Raw genomic sequence first — 14,645 nt, 5'->3', positions numbered from 1 at the left:
CCTCTGACCTCCCCATCAGAAGAAATGGGGGGGCATAGGCTTGACCTCTGTGTCACACAGTGGCATGCATGAAGTAGTGCCATCTTCATAGTCTGATGTCTGATTGAACTACCGTTTGTACAACAGCTAGTGGGATACCTCACACATTCTCAGTAGGAATAGGACCAGCATTTGCTGTTCTGGGTACCTCTCCAGTAGTGTTCAAGAGCCCAAAGACTTCTTGACCCAGCATTGTCAGGCCTTATAGGTAAGTGGTTGGGCCTGGTGGTGCTGGGGCAACCAGGGCTCCCCTGGCAGTGCTCAGGGGACACCAAGGTATACCCAGAGGTATATAGGTAGTGTCAGGGATCTAACTTGAGGTCTTGCACATGCCAAGCAGGCACATGAGTCCTTTGAGCTCTCGCCTCAGCCTGAAGTTTAATTGTTTTATTGTAAAAAGGATATTCAGTGGAGCAGATGTAAATTTGTCTATGGTTTTAAGATTTCATGGGGATGGCCACAAGGAGAAAATTAAGTCTAAGTATTATCAGACAAGAGGGACATAAACAGTTGTGGAAAATGAAGGCTGGGAAACATGAAGGTGTTCACTGTGTTCATGTGGAGGTCTAGAGGCCTGGGAACCGTCCAGATCATTCTCCCTGTGAAGCAGTAGTTGCTGAGTTCCTAAGTTCTGATACATAAATTCATCTTTGCAATGGGCACACTTTATACAGAGCCGGTCTTTCTGTCACAGGAGATGAATCAAGTACAAAATTTATAGAGTAACATTTTCACTGCACTGAGGACCCAGAGAAATATAAGCCTTGTGTGTTAGAGTAGTACAGTCATCTCAGTAATGCAACTGCAGACCAGGAGATGATTGGGCTGGGGGCAGGGCAAGGGATGGCAGCGATGGGGTTCGGGTTTATACCCAGCACTTTTCAGGTTTACTCCTGCTCTGTGTTTAGGGATCACTCCTGGCAGTGTTCAGAGGACCATATGTGGATACTCTGGTAAGATCTAGAGATTGTGTTGTCCAATATAGTAGCCATGACCAACATGTAGCTATTTAAGTTGAGATTAATTAAAAAGAAATAAATAATATTCAGTTCCATAGTCACACTTGACATATTTTAAGTGCTCACTGGCCACTGCATGTTTTGTTCATGGACAGCACAGATATGACTTTTTATCATCATAGAAAATTTTATTGTGTATAAGTTATTCTAGAATTTTGTAGCACATAGAGACATTAACATAAAATTTAAGAATGAGGCATTTGTGGTGCTGGAGTGATCGTACAGTGTGTTTGTGTGGGTAGGGGGCACTTCAATTCCTGGCACCACATATGGAACCCATCTGACCTGGGTTCAATTCCTGGAACTATGTATGGTCCCCTGAGCCCCACCAGGAGTGATCCCTGAGCACAGAGCCAGGAGTAAATCTTGAGTACTGTTGATTGTAATCTAAAAACAAAAAAAGGAGTAAGGCCTTGGGATAGAGTGAAAGTATGGGTGTAAGGTGATTGCCTTCTGCAATCCAGATTCCATCTGTGGTACTACATATGAACCTTAAGGATATCCAGTAATGATTCCTGAGCACGGGGCTAGGAGTAGACCCTTAGTGCTGCTGAGTATACCCCCCTAAAAGATTATGGCCTTTGGGATCAATTCTGGGTTAAAATATCAACTTTTAACACTCATCAGGTATAGGGCCATGACTTGTCACCTAGCCTTTTAGCCACAGCCTTCTCCTCTGTTAAAATGGGGATGATAATGTGTACCTCATAGGTTATAGTGGGACTTAAAGGAGCTGCTGCATTTCACATATAGTAATTTCTTTTTGCATACTATATTGTCATCTTGGGCTGGAGCGATAGCACAGCAGTTGGGCGTTCACTTTTCACACAGCCGACCCGGGTTTGATTCCTCCTTCCCTCTTGGAGAGCCGGGCAAGCTACCGAGAGTATGTAGCCCTCACAGTAGAGCCTGGCAAGCTACCCATGCGTATTGATTGGATATGCCAAAAACAGTAACAATATTGTCATCATAATTTTATGATCATTATTGTCATTATTATTAGTAAATTAGCTGTTTTAGACCACTCATGGTGTTATTTATTCATGTTAAGTTCAGTCATGTTCCTATTATAGAGATTTCCAGGGATTAGGCTCTTTCCTTGCTGTATTCTCTCTCTCTCTCTCTCTCTCTCTCTCTCTCTCTCTCTCTCTAATAGCTTTCATCCCTATGTCAGATATCTTATAAAAATCATCCAGGAAAGCCTGAACCAGCTCAGCCCCCAGTCAGTAAAGAGCCAAGAGGAAGAAGGTAACTTAGAGATGATTTGTTGAGCTAAATCAATTTCTAATCTATACAGAGTTGTAGAACTGAAGCAGCTTTAAGGATGAGGAAACAAATCTTTTTATGAAAGTAACTACGAGTTAGTTTCTGCCCTCCAGCAGAGAGGAGCCAGCTGACTGCTTTGAGGATATATTTGTTTAAGATCTTTCCACCAAGAATCTCATTATCAGGAAGCTTTTTATTGCCAGCTGGGTCCTGGAATAGAAGCAGAGGCACCCGCCCATGACCAAATCATTAAGACAAATTAAGACATATTAGCATATGCTGGAAACAATTATCCACATAGATTTAATTTGTTTCACTACTGGAAGAAAATCCTGAGAGGCCACAGATACACCAGAACAGTTAGTTCTGCAGCCCCTCTGTGAACCTGTCACTTGTTGGCACCTTGGGACTGGGAGCAACATAAATGCACATCTATGAAAGGACAGTATATATCTGAAAATACATACTGTTTTTAAGACAAGGTTATGGGTTACAACTGCTTTTACAAGTAACTTGGAGTTCTGTTACACTAGACATTTTTAGTGTTTTTTTTAAATTTCTGTAAATAATAATTATCAATAATTCTTATGAAAACAATATGCATATCTCTAAAATGGAAAAGGAGTATTTTATAGTCATATATTGATAAACATATAGTTGAATTATTTGCTCTTTTTTTTAAGAGAACAAACAGTATGAGATAGTTCTTTTAGGATTTGTGACCTTCAGTGTCTCTTGATGTATTTTTGGTGTTATTGTTTCCTGCAGAATTGTTCTTTCTACTCGGGTGGGAAGGGCATTAAAAGCAGCACACTAGACTGTATTTTTCCCAAAGAAAGAGAATAGAATCTGTCCTCAAGTTTGCTCTAGAATGTGACTCCTGCATTATGCCCAGAATCTGATAATTGCATGATCATATCCTAAAGTTGGTGACTGGGCCCTTCACAGTATCCTGGGATGACAGCTGAAGATTTAAGTTTGAACTCTGTCTCTCAAGACATTAACTTTCCAGTGAGTCAGCAGCAGTCAGCTTCTTTTAGAGTGAGAAGTGTCTTGTTCTGTTGTCATCATCATGCTAGCTGCCCTACCAATTTTCCCTGTTTACGAAAAATGTGCTGTTGTATGTGAGGAGCATAATCTACTGCTTTGTATATAGGTAGGACTTTCAGATAATGACTAAGTATGAAAATTACTGGCACATGCTGATAACCTACATATGTACTCCTTTCTTTTAGGGCTTGCCTTATGACATCCTATTCATTTTTCTTGATACCTTTCCTTCAAGTTTTGCAGTGATTGTGCATAAATATATGTGTATTGATGTCAATTTTTTTCCTATTGCATATATTTGGTTCCAAGTGTGATCTCTGAAAATTCCAAATTACAGCTTCCAAAGGATGGTTTGGTTGCTTCTCAGCTTGCTCTCCATAGAAGTAGTCCTGATAGAGAACTGCATATTTTAACTCCATTTATATGGATAGCTGTATTGGAGGGGAATGATTCCTTGCAAGAAAAAGCCTTCTCTTCCCATCTCTACAGTTATTCTTAGCATTCTGGCCAGCCCTTTTAGTACCATATAATGTTCACTCATTTTACTGGAAGCAAATTAGATCTTAAGTGTGGTCTTAAGTCTTCTAAATTACCTGTGCCTCACAATCAAAATCCTGCTCATTAAGATTGTTAGTGGGGGCTAGAGTGATAGTACAGCAGGTAGGGCATTTGCCTTGCACACGGCTGACTTGGGTTCAATTTCCAGCATCCCATATGGCGCCCTGAGCACTGCCAGGAGTAATTTCTGAGTGCAAAGCCAGGAGTAACCCATGTGCATCACTGGGTGTGACCCAAGAAGAAAAAAAAATAGGTTGTTAGTGGAGAAGCAATTTAAAATCATGAGGGAAAAAAGGGAGATATGTTATCCAGAGTGGATAATAAAATTACTGTGATTTATTACTGAATTTGGTCCCTGAGACTCTAAAGATCCAGCAATAAGTGGAAAGATGCCTAAATTCATTATAACATAGCCATCTGAGATTATGTGGCAGTTAAAATTATTCTCAGTGATTCAATTAAAAATAAATGAGTGAATGAAATAAAATTATCCTCAGGATGATTCTGTAATGGTACTTTAAAAAGATGTTTATAATATAGAATTAAAGATTAAAAGCTATAAATAATCTCAACCATGTCTATAAAAATCAAGGAAAATATTGGAGAAATATTGAGTTCCAATATGAATGAGACAATGTCCAAATCTTGGTAAAGTTCTAAGAGGAAATGGAGAAGGGAAAGCTGTCTCAATAATTTTCGATCATCCAGGCACTGAGAGCTTGCTGTGATTGAGGCAGTGGTGGTCAGCCAGAAGAGAACTTGCCCCCCACTAGGTTTCCATCTCTCGGGTCCTTTTGCAGTGCTTATTTTCTCCATTGCATCTTACTCAAATAAAGTATGTGTGATAGGCCAAGCCAGTTCAGGGCATGAGCCTTTGTACTTGATCTCACACCTTAAGAATTGATTGGCTGACCACTAGTCCTGGAAATGGAGTTTTTCCAATCTGATGTGATTTGATTTCTCCCTTTTCAGGTGTTGCTGCACTGGATTCCAATGTGTCTGGAAAAATTGGTCTACGTGCTGTCCTGTATTATTTCTGTACCACTATCATTGCTGTAATTTTAGGTATGATTTATTCTTGATTCTTTATTTCCCTGTGTAATTGTGTCATTTCCTTTAGAAATAAACTTTGTTACATGCACAAAGTTTTCTAATCAGAAAGCAGGATTGTTAAAATACCATGAGACTTTTGAACCTGACATGTACACTAAACTTTTTTTTATGAAAGAAATTAAACTGACTGAGTTTAGTCTTGGTATAGCTTATTAATGTCTAAAGTCAAAAGACAGAAAAAAGGTGACCGTTCTATGCCTTATAAGAATCATCAGGTAGAAGAAATGAAGCCAATGATTATTTGATCCTTAAACTAGATAATTAGGCTATTAAGGTAGAATTGAGATCACTATAAAATATTTTCAGAGCGACAGCATTTCCACACACTTCACAGTTCACATTATAATTCACATTATAATTCTACACACTTCAAATTTCACATAGAACTAACAGTCAACAGAGTCTTCTAACCAACTCTAAATTCCACTTAAAAGAGGGAGAAAGTTCCATTTGGAGAAGCAGATTGGGAAGAAGCAGAAGGAATGGACACAGATGTTGCACCAACTTGACCTTGCAACTCTACTTTAAGTGAACTGTTAAAAGGCGGTGGAGACACAGTAGGGTACTAGATCAAGTGACGTAGGAGAGCCTGAACCTTTCCTTAAACTGAAGCTACAACTCTTCATAAGTTCCTGAGAGAGGTAGACACAAAGTAAAAATATAAGAGATAAGCACTGTAGCACTGTCGTCCTGTTGTTCATCAATTTGCTCAAACGGGCACAAGTAACGTCTCCATTGTGAGACTTGTTACTGTTTTTGGTATGTGTATACATCGCATACACCACGGGTAGCTTGCCAGGCTCTGCCATACAGGCAGGATACTCTTGGTAGCTTGCCAGTCTCTCCGAGAGGGACGGCAGAATCAAACCCAGGTTGACTGTGTGCAAAGCAAACACCCTACCCTCCGTGTTATCGCTCCAGTTCGACATCAGGGAAGAGTGAACCCTATCATGGCCCTTCTATTACCTCCCACTGATAAAATGGTGGGTCCATTCAGGATTCTCAAGCCCAAGCCCACAAGATTTCCATTTCTTTCTCTTTTTTTTTTAATTGAATCACTGTGAGATAGTTACAAACTTTCATGTTTGGGTTACCATCACACAATGATCAAACACCCATCCCTCCACCAGTGCACATTCCCCACCCACCAATATCCCTGGTATATCCCCCCATTCCTACCCTCCCCCTGCCTCCATGGCAGACAATATTCCCCATACTCTTTCTCTACTTTGGGGCATTATGGCTTACAACACAGACTCTAAGAGGTGATCATGTTTGGTCCATTATCTACGTTCGGCACACATCTCCTATCCCGACTGATTCCTCCAGCCATCATTTTCTAGTGATCCCTTCTCTATTCCATCTGCCTTCTCCCCTCCACTCATAAAGCAGGCTTCCAACTATGGGGCAATCCTCCTGGCCCTTGTATCTACTGTACTTGGGTGTCAGTCTCATGTGATGTTCTTCTATACTCCACAAATGAGTGCAGTCCTTTTATATCTGTCCCTCTCTTTCTGACACATTTCGCTTAGCATGATACTTTCCACATCTATTCATTTATAAGCAAATTTCATGACTTCATCTCTCCTAACAGCTGCATAGTATTCCATTATGTAGATGTACCAAAGTTTCTTTAACCAGTCATCTGTTTTAGGGCACTCGGGTTGTTTCTATATTTTGGCTATTGTGAACAGTGCTGCAATGAATATATAGGTACAGATGTCATTTCTACTGTGCTCTTTTGCATCCTTGGGATATATTCCCAGAAGTGATATTGCGGGGTCATATGGAGGCTCAATTTCTAGTTTTTGAAGCATTGTCCATATTGTTTTCCGAAAAGGCTAAACCAGTTGGCCTTCCCACCAACAGTGAAAGAGCGTCCCTTTTCCCCCACATCCACGCCAGCACTGTTTTGTTTATGTTCTTTTGAATGTGTTCCAGTCTCTGTGGTGTGAGATGATATCTCGTTGTTTTGACTTGCATCTCCCTGATGACTAGGGATGTGGAGCATTTTTTCATGTGCCTTTTGGCCATTTGTATTTCTTTTTTGAGAAAACTTCTGTTCATTTCTTCTCCCCATTTTTGATGGGGTTAGAGTTAGAATTGTACTAGTGTCTTATATATCTTCAATATTAATCCCTTAGCAGATGGGTATTGGGTAAATATTCTTTCCCATTCTGTGGGGTCTTTTTGTATTTTGGTCACTGTTTCTTTTGAAGTGCAGAAGCTTCCTAGTTTTATGTAGTCCAATTTGTTTATGATGTCTATTTCTTTTTGAAGAGGTGATAAAGGGTATAGGCATGTCTTTCTCCTAAACTTTCCTCCAGTCACACAAGGTTTGATGCCTTGGTCTCTGGCACAGCCTCCCACCTCCTCTAGGTACTTCAAGTGTCATGATGAACACTTCTCCAGAGGCCAACACGGTACTTTCCAGTGCTTTCATTCCAACCATTCTTCTTTATGGGAAGAAGAAAGTTCTCCACATAATTCCTGTCACATCCACCCTCTGAGTCACACAGCACTACACTTTTCCTAATCCTAACCCTTTTTTTTTGGATTTCACAGCCATTTTCCACTGTTCTTTGAATGAATGCCGGTAATTTTTTTTTTTTTTGAGTCACACCAGCAATGCTCAGGGGTTACCCCTGGCTCTGCACTCAGGAATTACTCCTGGCAGTGCTCAGGGGACCATACAGGATGCTGGGAATCAAACCCGGGTCGGCCGTGTGCAAGGCAAACCCCCTATCTGCTGTACTATCACTCCAGCCCCAAATGCCTGTAGTATTAAAGGGAGTAGAGTTGTCTTAGCATGACTCTGAAGAAAAATAATCAAAATCTGTTGGTAAAAGTTACAAAGAGATAATGAATGCATATTCTGAGTTGGAAAATCCTAACTGGGAGAAAAAAATAATAATCTCATTGGTGGTTGTTTTCCAGAGCAGTTCTGGAATGCAGCACTTTTACTTGTTAAAATAACATCTTCCCTTCTGCTTATTCATTTAAATGGGAAAGTAATTAGGGCCTCAGTTGCACTTAAGCATTTTGGCTGGGCCTCATTATCCCTACTCTAGGACTGTCTGGTACCACTCTGCCTAGTTGAGATCAAGTAGACATGAAGAAGGATGTGCCGTGGGTGCCAGGTTCCCTGAGAGGTTTTCATGCTCTGTGGGTGTGTCCTTGCTCACAGGTATTGTATTGGTGGTGAGCATCAAGCCTGGTGTCTCCCAGAAAGTGTCTGACATTGACAGAACAGGCAGCAGCCCCGAAGTCAGTACAGTGGATGCCATGTTAGATCTCATCAGGTAAGTGTCCTAACAACTCTGTGGCTTCACAGGCATGTAAACAGTCTGGTCACACAGAGACCTCTGCTTGGTTCAATGTTCTACAGTTGTGATCTTGAAGTTCTTAATAATGTGTGAATTATGCACACCTTCCTTTTTCCTTGAGTTCATAGTTCCATGAGAGAAAGGAAGAAACAGGCTTATCTAAAAGAATCTGAGATGGAAATCCATCAGTTATTTGAAAAAAATTGCAGTTAAATCATATCATTGATAGCAGTATAAATGGAGGGAAGGTGGGAGTCAGGGAGAGAACACACGTGGTAGAGCACATACTTAGCATGTGCAGGGGCCTGTGTTTCATCCCAAACACTATATTTCTCACTGAGCACCACTGGGTGCAGCCTCTTTAAAACCAGCAATACAGATAGGCATTATATGTCTTGTTTTTATTTGAAACTTAAATGAATTTAATTACCCAGTTTTTGTGGGCTTCCAGTCTGTTCTTCAATTATGTCAGTTGGGTGTAGATTTTATACACTCTGTTGCATATGCTATCCTTGTGAATTCATCGTCTACACTTTCTATCTTCAAATTCTATGAAGCTGTGAAACAGAACCTTAGAAACTGCAACTAAAACTAACTACTATACACTTATAGTTCATTTTTTGTTTCTTTGTTGAAAATTTATTGATTTTTGGAGTATTCCAATTGGCTTATCATACCTAAAATTTTAGACAGTTGCCTTCATTAATTTTCTAGGCATTTTTGCTTAGATTTTTCTAGAAACCAAAGCTTCTTTTTCACATTGATATTTTACTGATGTGTATAATGTTTAGTTCAATAATTATATTTGACATCAATAATATGAAAAAAATACCAAGGTCCTTGGGGAAGCATTCTTCCTAATTGACTCTCTTAACTGTGAGTTCCCAACTGCCAGTAGACAGCTTCACTGAGGGCAAACAGTTACTCAGTGAATCAGGTAAGTGTAAGTTGATTGGGAGAACATTCTGTCTTTGTTTGAAGCTTAGCAGGGAAAGGAAAATCTTAGTATTTACTCAGATGAGAGACCAGAGAGAAAACCAAGTGCTAAATGCCTTTTATATTCATTTCCACCAATGTAAAACCACAACAAAACTCTTATCTTAACCTAAGATAACATGCTTTTCATGTCTCCAACAGGAATATGTTCCCTGAGAACCTTGTCCAAGCTTGTTTTCAGCAGGTAATAATAATGAATTTTGTCTTGAAGTTACTCCCTTTTATACATTACCAGTTGATTGTTTTTGTCTTGTGTGATCAAGAAATGGAATTAACTGATCGAAACTGGCTGCATAAAATGTGCCTGTGAATGGCGGGTATTTCAATTGAATCCTCTGTTCCGTATCCTTGCATGGGAAAGAACATGTTATTACTTCTGATTCTGTTCCTTTTTCCACTGTACTGTTTTTATCCTTCCAAAAAGTTATCAAATAGAACCAATCAATGAGTGAGTTTAAATGTGACCTCTAGTACCTATATTTAGAGAACCATGTTATGTCTATGTAAAACTTAGATTGTCTGTGGATCCAGTGCAGGGGGAAAGTTACACACCACTTCCTTATCATTTTCTCTCATGCTGGAAAATCAGAATCTAGCCTACATAGATGGCTAGTGTTCTTGGTATTGGGTCTTTTCCTTGACAACTCCATTCCCATTACTGACAGTCTATGTTACAATGTAACACAGCCATGATTTTCTTTCCCTCTGGGAGAGTTGAACAATCTTTTCACTTCATGCCTTTTTCTCATTTGTCTGTGTACTTTAAGACAGCTGAATCTTACACCAACTGCTGTATTCATTTACATAAATTACACGAACAGAAACCTCTGTGTATACCAACAAAAATGGCGACAAATTGCTCCCTGCCAAACTTCACTAAGCATAGAACCACCCCTATTTCAGGGGAGCCCATACAGTTCATCCACAGTGGTCATTTGTAAGATGCTTGATGTTGGCAGAGCCTTGTGGGAGTGACATTTATGCCTTGTGCTATGGTATATACTAGCTCTTTCTTACATCTCTATGCTGAAGCGCCGGGAATTCAGACAAAATCTCACTCATGGAATAGCCCTAAAGGAACAGCTGATTTGGGAACAACCATGTATTTCTTGGTGTTTATTAAACTAATGAGGACTGGATATCGCTCAAAGGGCTTAGCACACCTTCTACATGCAGGAGGTACAGGTACATGTGGTACCCAAACAGTACTGGGAATGACGTACAAACACTGCCAAATATGGCCCGAGTCCTCCACCCCAGTGAATTAATGATAGCATTTTATCAAAGTGATATTAAAGGAGAGTTGGGAGATTTCTCATAGGACTGGAATGCATGCTGCCCTGAGCAGGCAGAAGCCTCAGGCAGAAGCCCTGAGCTTGAGTCCCAGCACTGCAAGGTTTCCGATACCCACTCAGGTGGCCCTGATGGCCCCCCTCAACTACTGCTGGGCCCAAGAAACACAATGCTAAGTCTGTCAGGAGTGACCCCAAGACCCCTAAGCACTGCTTGAAAGATCGTCTCAAATGAAAAGTGAATAAACAATGATAGAAAGAATCTCTTTAAGGATCTACAGATTAAACCTATACTTTCTTTCACCTTTGTACCTAGTATGAAAGTGAGAATAGTCTGGCATCATTGAATGGTGCATATGGAAGTTGGTGGTATGTATATGTCTCAGTCCCACTTTTGCTTCCAAAGCCTCAAGGAAACTGGGGTCTAGAGCTGAGGAAATAGCGGGATTAGTTGAGTGTATGCTCAGTATATGTGGGGCCCAGGGTTCGACCTCAGCATCACATGCTCTCCTTCAAGCACTCCAGTGTGGCCCTGGCATCTCTAAACACTGCCAGAAGTGGCCCCTCCCGAATTCCAGATCCACATTTTTTTGTGACACACACCCACACTTTTAATAAAAAAACAAAACCTGGAGTCAAAATTGGCCCTGTCAACAGCATTCATTTGGCCAAAGTAACATATTTCTGTGGGTTAACCTCAAGTTTAAAAAACTCTATTTTACCTAAATACAAAACCTGGGAGAAAGAAAATGAAGAAATTTCATCATACTGAATATTAGAGTAATTCTAGAGCCATGATCATATAATTAGGGACAACAGAAAGGTTGGGAAAGAAGGTTGATTGATAACTTAGATTTGCCAGATAGACTTTATATCTGATTCATCCAAGAAGAATGCATAAAACCATTAATGTAAGAATGTAGTTCTTTCCATAGTGTCCACATCCATGCATAGCCTTGACATGATCAGAGTGGGGAGGTGATCACTGTTGTCTTTAACTAAATATTATTATTTATCTAATCAAAACAAATGTGAGACCATGTCTCATGCGACAAATGCTCTACAAGGAATGTGCCTGCCACAGAGGTTGGGGGTTGGAAGAGGTGAGGGTAGTGGGAGAAATACTGGGAATATTTGTGGTGGAGAATGGGCACGGGTAGAGGGATAGATAGTTGAACATTATATTACTGAAACATAATCATGAAAGTTGTAAATCTGTGACTGTATCTCATGGTGATTAATTAAAATAAAATTTTTTTAAAGAGCAAAAAAAAAATAAAATAAATAAAAACTCTATTTTAAAAAATTAGTTTCTTAAAAAAAATTGTTTCTTGGGGCTGGAGTGATAGCATAGCGGGTAGGGCATTTGCCTTGCACGCGGCTGACCCGGGTTCAAATCCCAGCATCCCATATGGTCCCCTGAGCACCGCCAGGAGTTATTCCTGAGTGCAGAGCCAGGAGTAACCTCTGTGCATCGCCAGGTGTGACTCAAAAACAAACAAAAAAAATTGTTTATTTGTCCTTTCTTACCTTCTTGCTGCAGTACAAAACCACACGTGAAGAAGTGAAGCCTCCCGGTGAGTCAGAAATTAATACGACAGAAGCATCTGTTACCACCATCATCATGACGACTGCTGTTTCAAAGGTACTGTCTCCTGCCTCTGCACCTGGGCCACCTGCCCCAGTTGACAGGGCTGAGTCTTTCAGGAGCAGGAAATGGAAATACCATCATTATTCAATATCCTCAAATTCTGCTTTTGAATTTACCTGCTCGCCAAAATGTATATGTAACCCCCAGATCAGCACAAGAATGCCTTCATGGTCATTCCCAGACCTGCAGAGAGCAGGGAAAAACCTTGAAGGCGGTCTGTGCACATGCTCCCTACTGAGGTGGGGTAAGGCTGTGTTTTACAGCTCCCAGGCTGTAAGCAAGTTTCATGTTTTGATGTGTTTCGGCTACATTTTTCTGGGTTGTGTTTTTTTTCTCATGATTTTTCTTTTAAAAATGTTTTCTAGGGCTGAATCAATAGTACTTTGGGTAGATCACTTTCCTTATACGCGACCAACCTGGGCATGATCCCCTGTACCCCCATATGGTTCCTTGGGCCCTACCAGGATTTATCCTTGAGTGCAGAGCCAGGGGTAACCCCAGAGCACCACGTGTTGTGGCGCCAAAATTAATAAATACATAAAAGGTTCCCCACACACTGTGTTGAAGTGCAGACTGAAGATTCAAAATGCAAGACTGCCTCGTGGAGGGGCTGGAGTGATAGCACAAGCAGATAGGGCATTTGCCTTGCACGTGGCCAACCCGGGTTCGATTCCTGGCATCCCATATGATTACCCGAGCACTTCCAGGAGTGATTCCTAAGTGCAGAGCCAGAAGGAACCCCTGAGCATCACTGGGTGTGATCCCCCCAAAAAGAAAAAAAAAGACTGCTTTGTGGAGTATATAAGTATGTTTGAAGGTGTGCTTCATTCAGTCACGATATATTGTGTGGTGGCTGCAAGTTCAAAGTTAATGACTCAAAGACATTTATTAATTATTATGTCTTTGAACAGACACATATACCACCCCCCCCCACTGTTTTTAAAATGATAATTGGGGGGGGGAAATGTTGCGAGCATTGGTTCCCAGGAACTGAATTCTATATTTCTCCCTGTGAATAGTCCCACTCACTGACCAATGTCAGCAGCCACTATAGACCATTACTGCCAAGAATAAAGAAAATCAGTGCACGCATAGGGAAAAGATTGGGGCCTGTGGCATGTCCTGAGAGCTGAGAGGGCATCTTTGGTTGGAAGTGGTTTGGATTTAGAGGTGACCTGTGTCGGCTTGGGATGCAGACCCCCTGATGCTCATTCTAGACTGCCCAGAGGGGACTCAGTCCAGAGCTTTTCAGGCTTCAGGAGGGTTGTGCGGCAAGTGCACTGTGGGTAGGGACTGGGAAACAACACGAGGATCGAGCAAATCAGTAAACTTCAGCAGACTTAGAATATTCTGACAAGACGAATAGCCTATTAATTACTTCACCTCAGATCAGGATAAATTTTGCCACTATGAATCTTCTTTGAATTTACCGATAGTCAGAAGGCTCTGAGAGATTTAGGGAATTTAGCACTGGAGTTTAACCTACATGGGCCTGCAGTGGTACTCTTGTAGTTCTGTATTTCTAGTAGATTTCCCCTAAACATTCTCTGCCTTCATAGCTTCGAGAAAAAAAAAAAGCTCAGTAGACTTCAGAACACCAAATGGTATTGGTTTGCAATACCCTGGCTTCCTCCTACCTTAATGCCTCTGAATAGCTCAGTGACCTTTGGTGACCTGAATCCACAAATATCCTGGCTAACTTTGGGGGGTACCCCCTCTGTTGTTGTTGTTATTGTTGTTGTTGTTGTTGTTGTTGTTGTTATTCACCTCTGCCTCTTCACTTCTAATTCCTGATTTTCATTGTGGCTCTACAATGATATCAGGCACCCTTCACTCGCCTGGTCCTGCTGGGTATTGAAGTATCACAGTAGTGAAAAGATTGACATTAAATCTTCCCTCATATGAAGAATGATAACTTGCACAACAGGGAAGAATAGGGCTATTAGGAGGCATTGGACCAGGAGGTTTACGTTCATCTGAGGACCGGGAAGGATAATATATCAATGCAGGGTACAGAGAGCCAGTGCATGATGCCTTTGCCTTTGATTATCTTTTTCTGAAGTATGCTTTAATTTTCTGGCTCTCTGTTCCTCAGGCCTATCTTTCCTAACTTCACAGCCTTCGTTCATGTCCCCAATCTCTATATAATACCTGGAATTCATTGCTTGACTGTACAGGTAGTAGCACATTATTTTGTATCATTAGTCTTGTCTCTCTTAATGGCACTTTTAAGACTTTAAGACTTTAAGCTGTAGCCAATACATTTGGCACATTCTGTTTTGTAAATATGTGATTGATCATATCAGCTCATAAATAGTAAATAGCTGATACCCCA

The 14,645-nt window shown here is 40.8% G+C and overlaps 1 protein-coding gene across 1 annotated transcript in view; it reads left to right on the top strand.

Moving 5' to 3' along the window:
- Positions 1-14,645, top strand: part of SLC1A1 (solute carrier family 1 member 1) — an 86,471-nt gene that overhangs the window by 54,593 nt on the left and 17,233 nt on the right. The window contains exons 3-6 of the mRNA XM_004600134.2: positions 4,905-4,997; positions 8,233-8,347; positions 9,509-9,551; positions 12,203-12,304. Of these exons, the coding sequence (XP_004600191.1) occupies positions 4,905-4,997; positions 8,233-8,347; positions 9,509-9,551; positions 12,203-12,304 (353 nt within the window). The remainder of the gene's footprint in view (positions 1-4,904; positions 4,998-8,232; positions 8,348-9,508; positions 9,552-12,202; positions 12,305-14,645) is intronic.

The sequence above is a fragment of the Sorex araneus genome, chromosome 1 (genome assembly GCF_027595985.1).
Source record: "Sorex araneus isolate mSorAra2 chromosome 1, mSorAra2.pri, whole genome shotgun sequence".
NCBI classification, from domain to species: Eukaryota; Metazoa; Chordata; class Mammalia; order Eulipotyphla; family Soricidae; genus Sorex; species Sorex araneus.
Note: the sequence above shows the minus strand (reverse complement) of the source record. Positions and strands in the feature narration are given on the sequence as shown.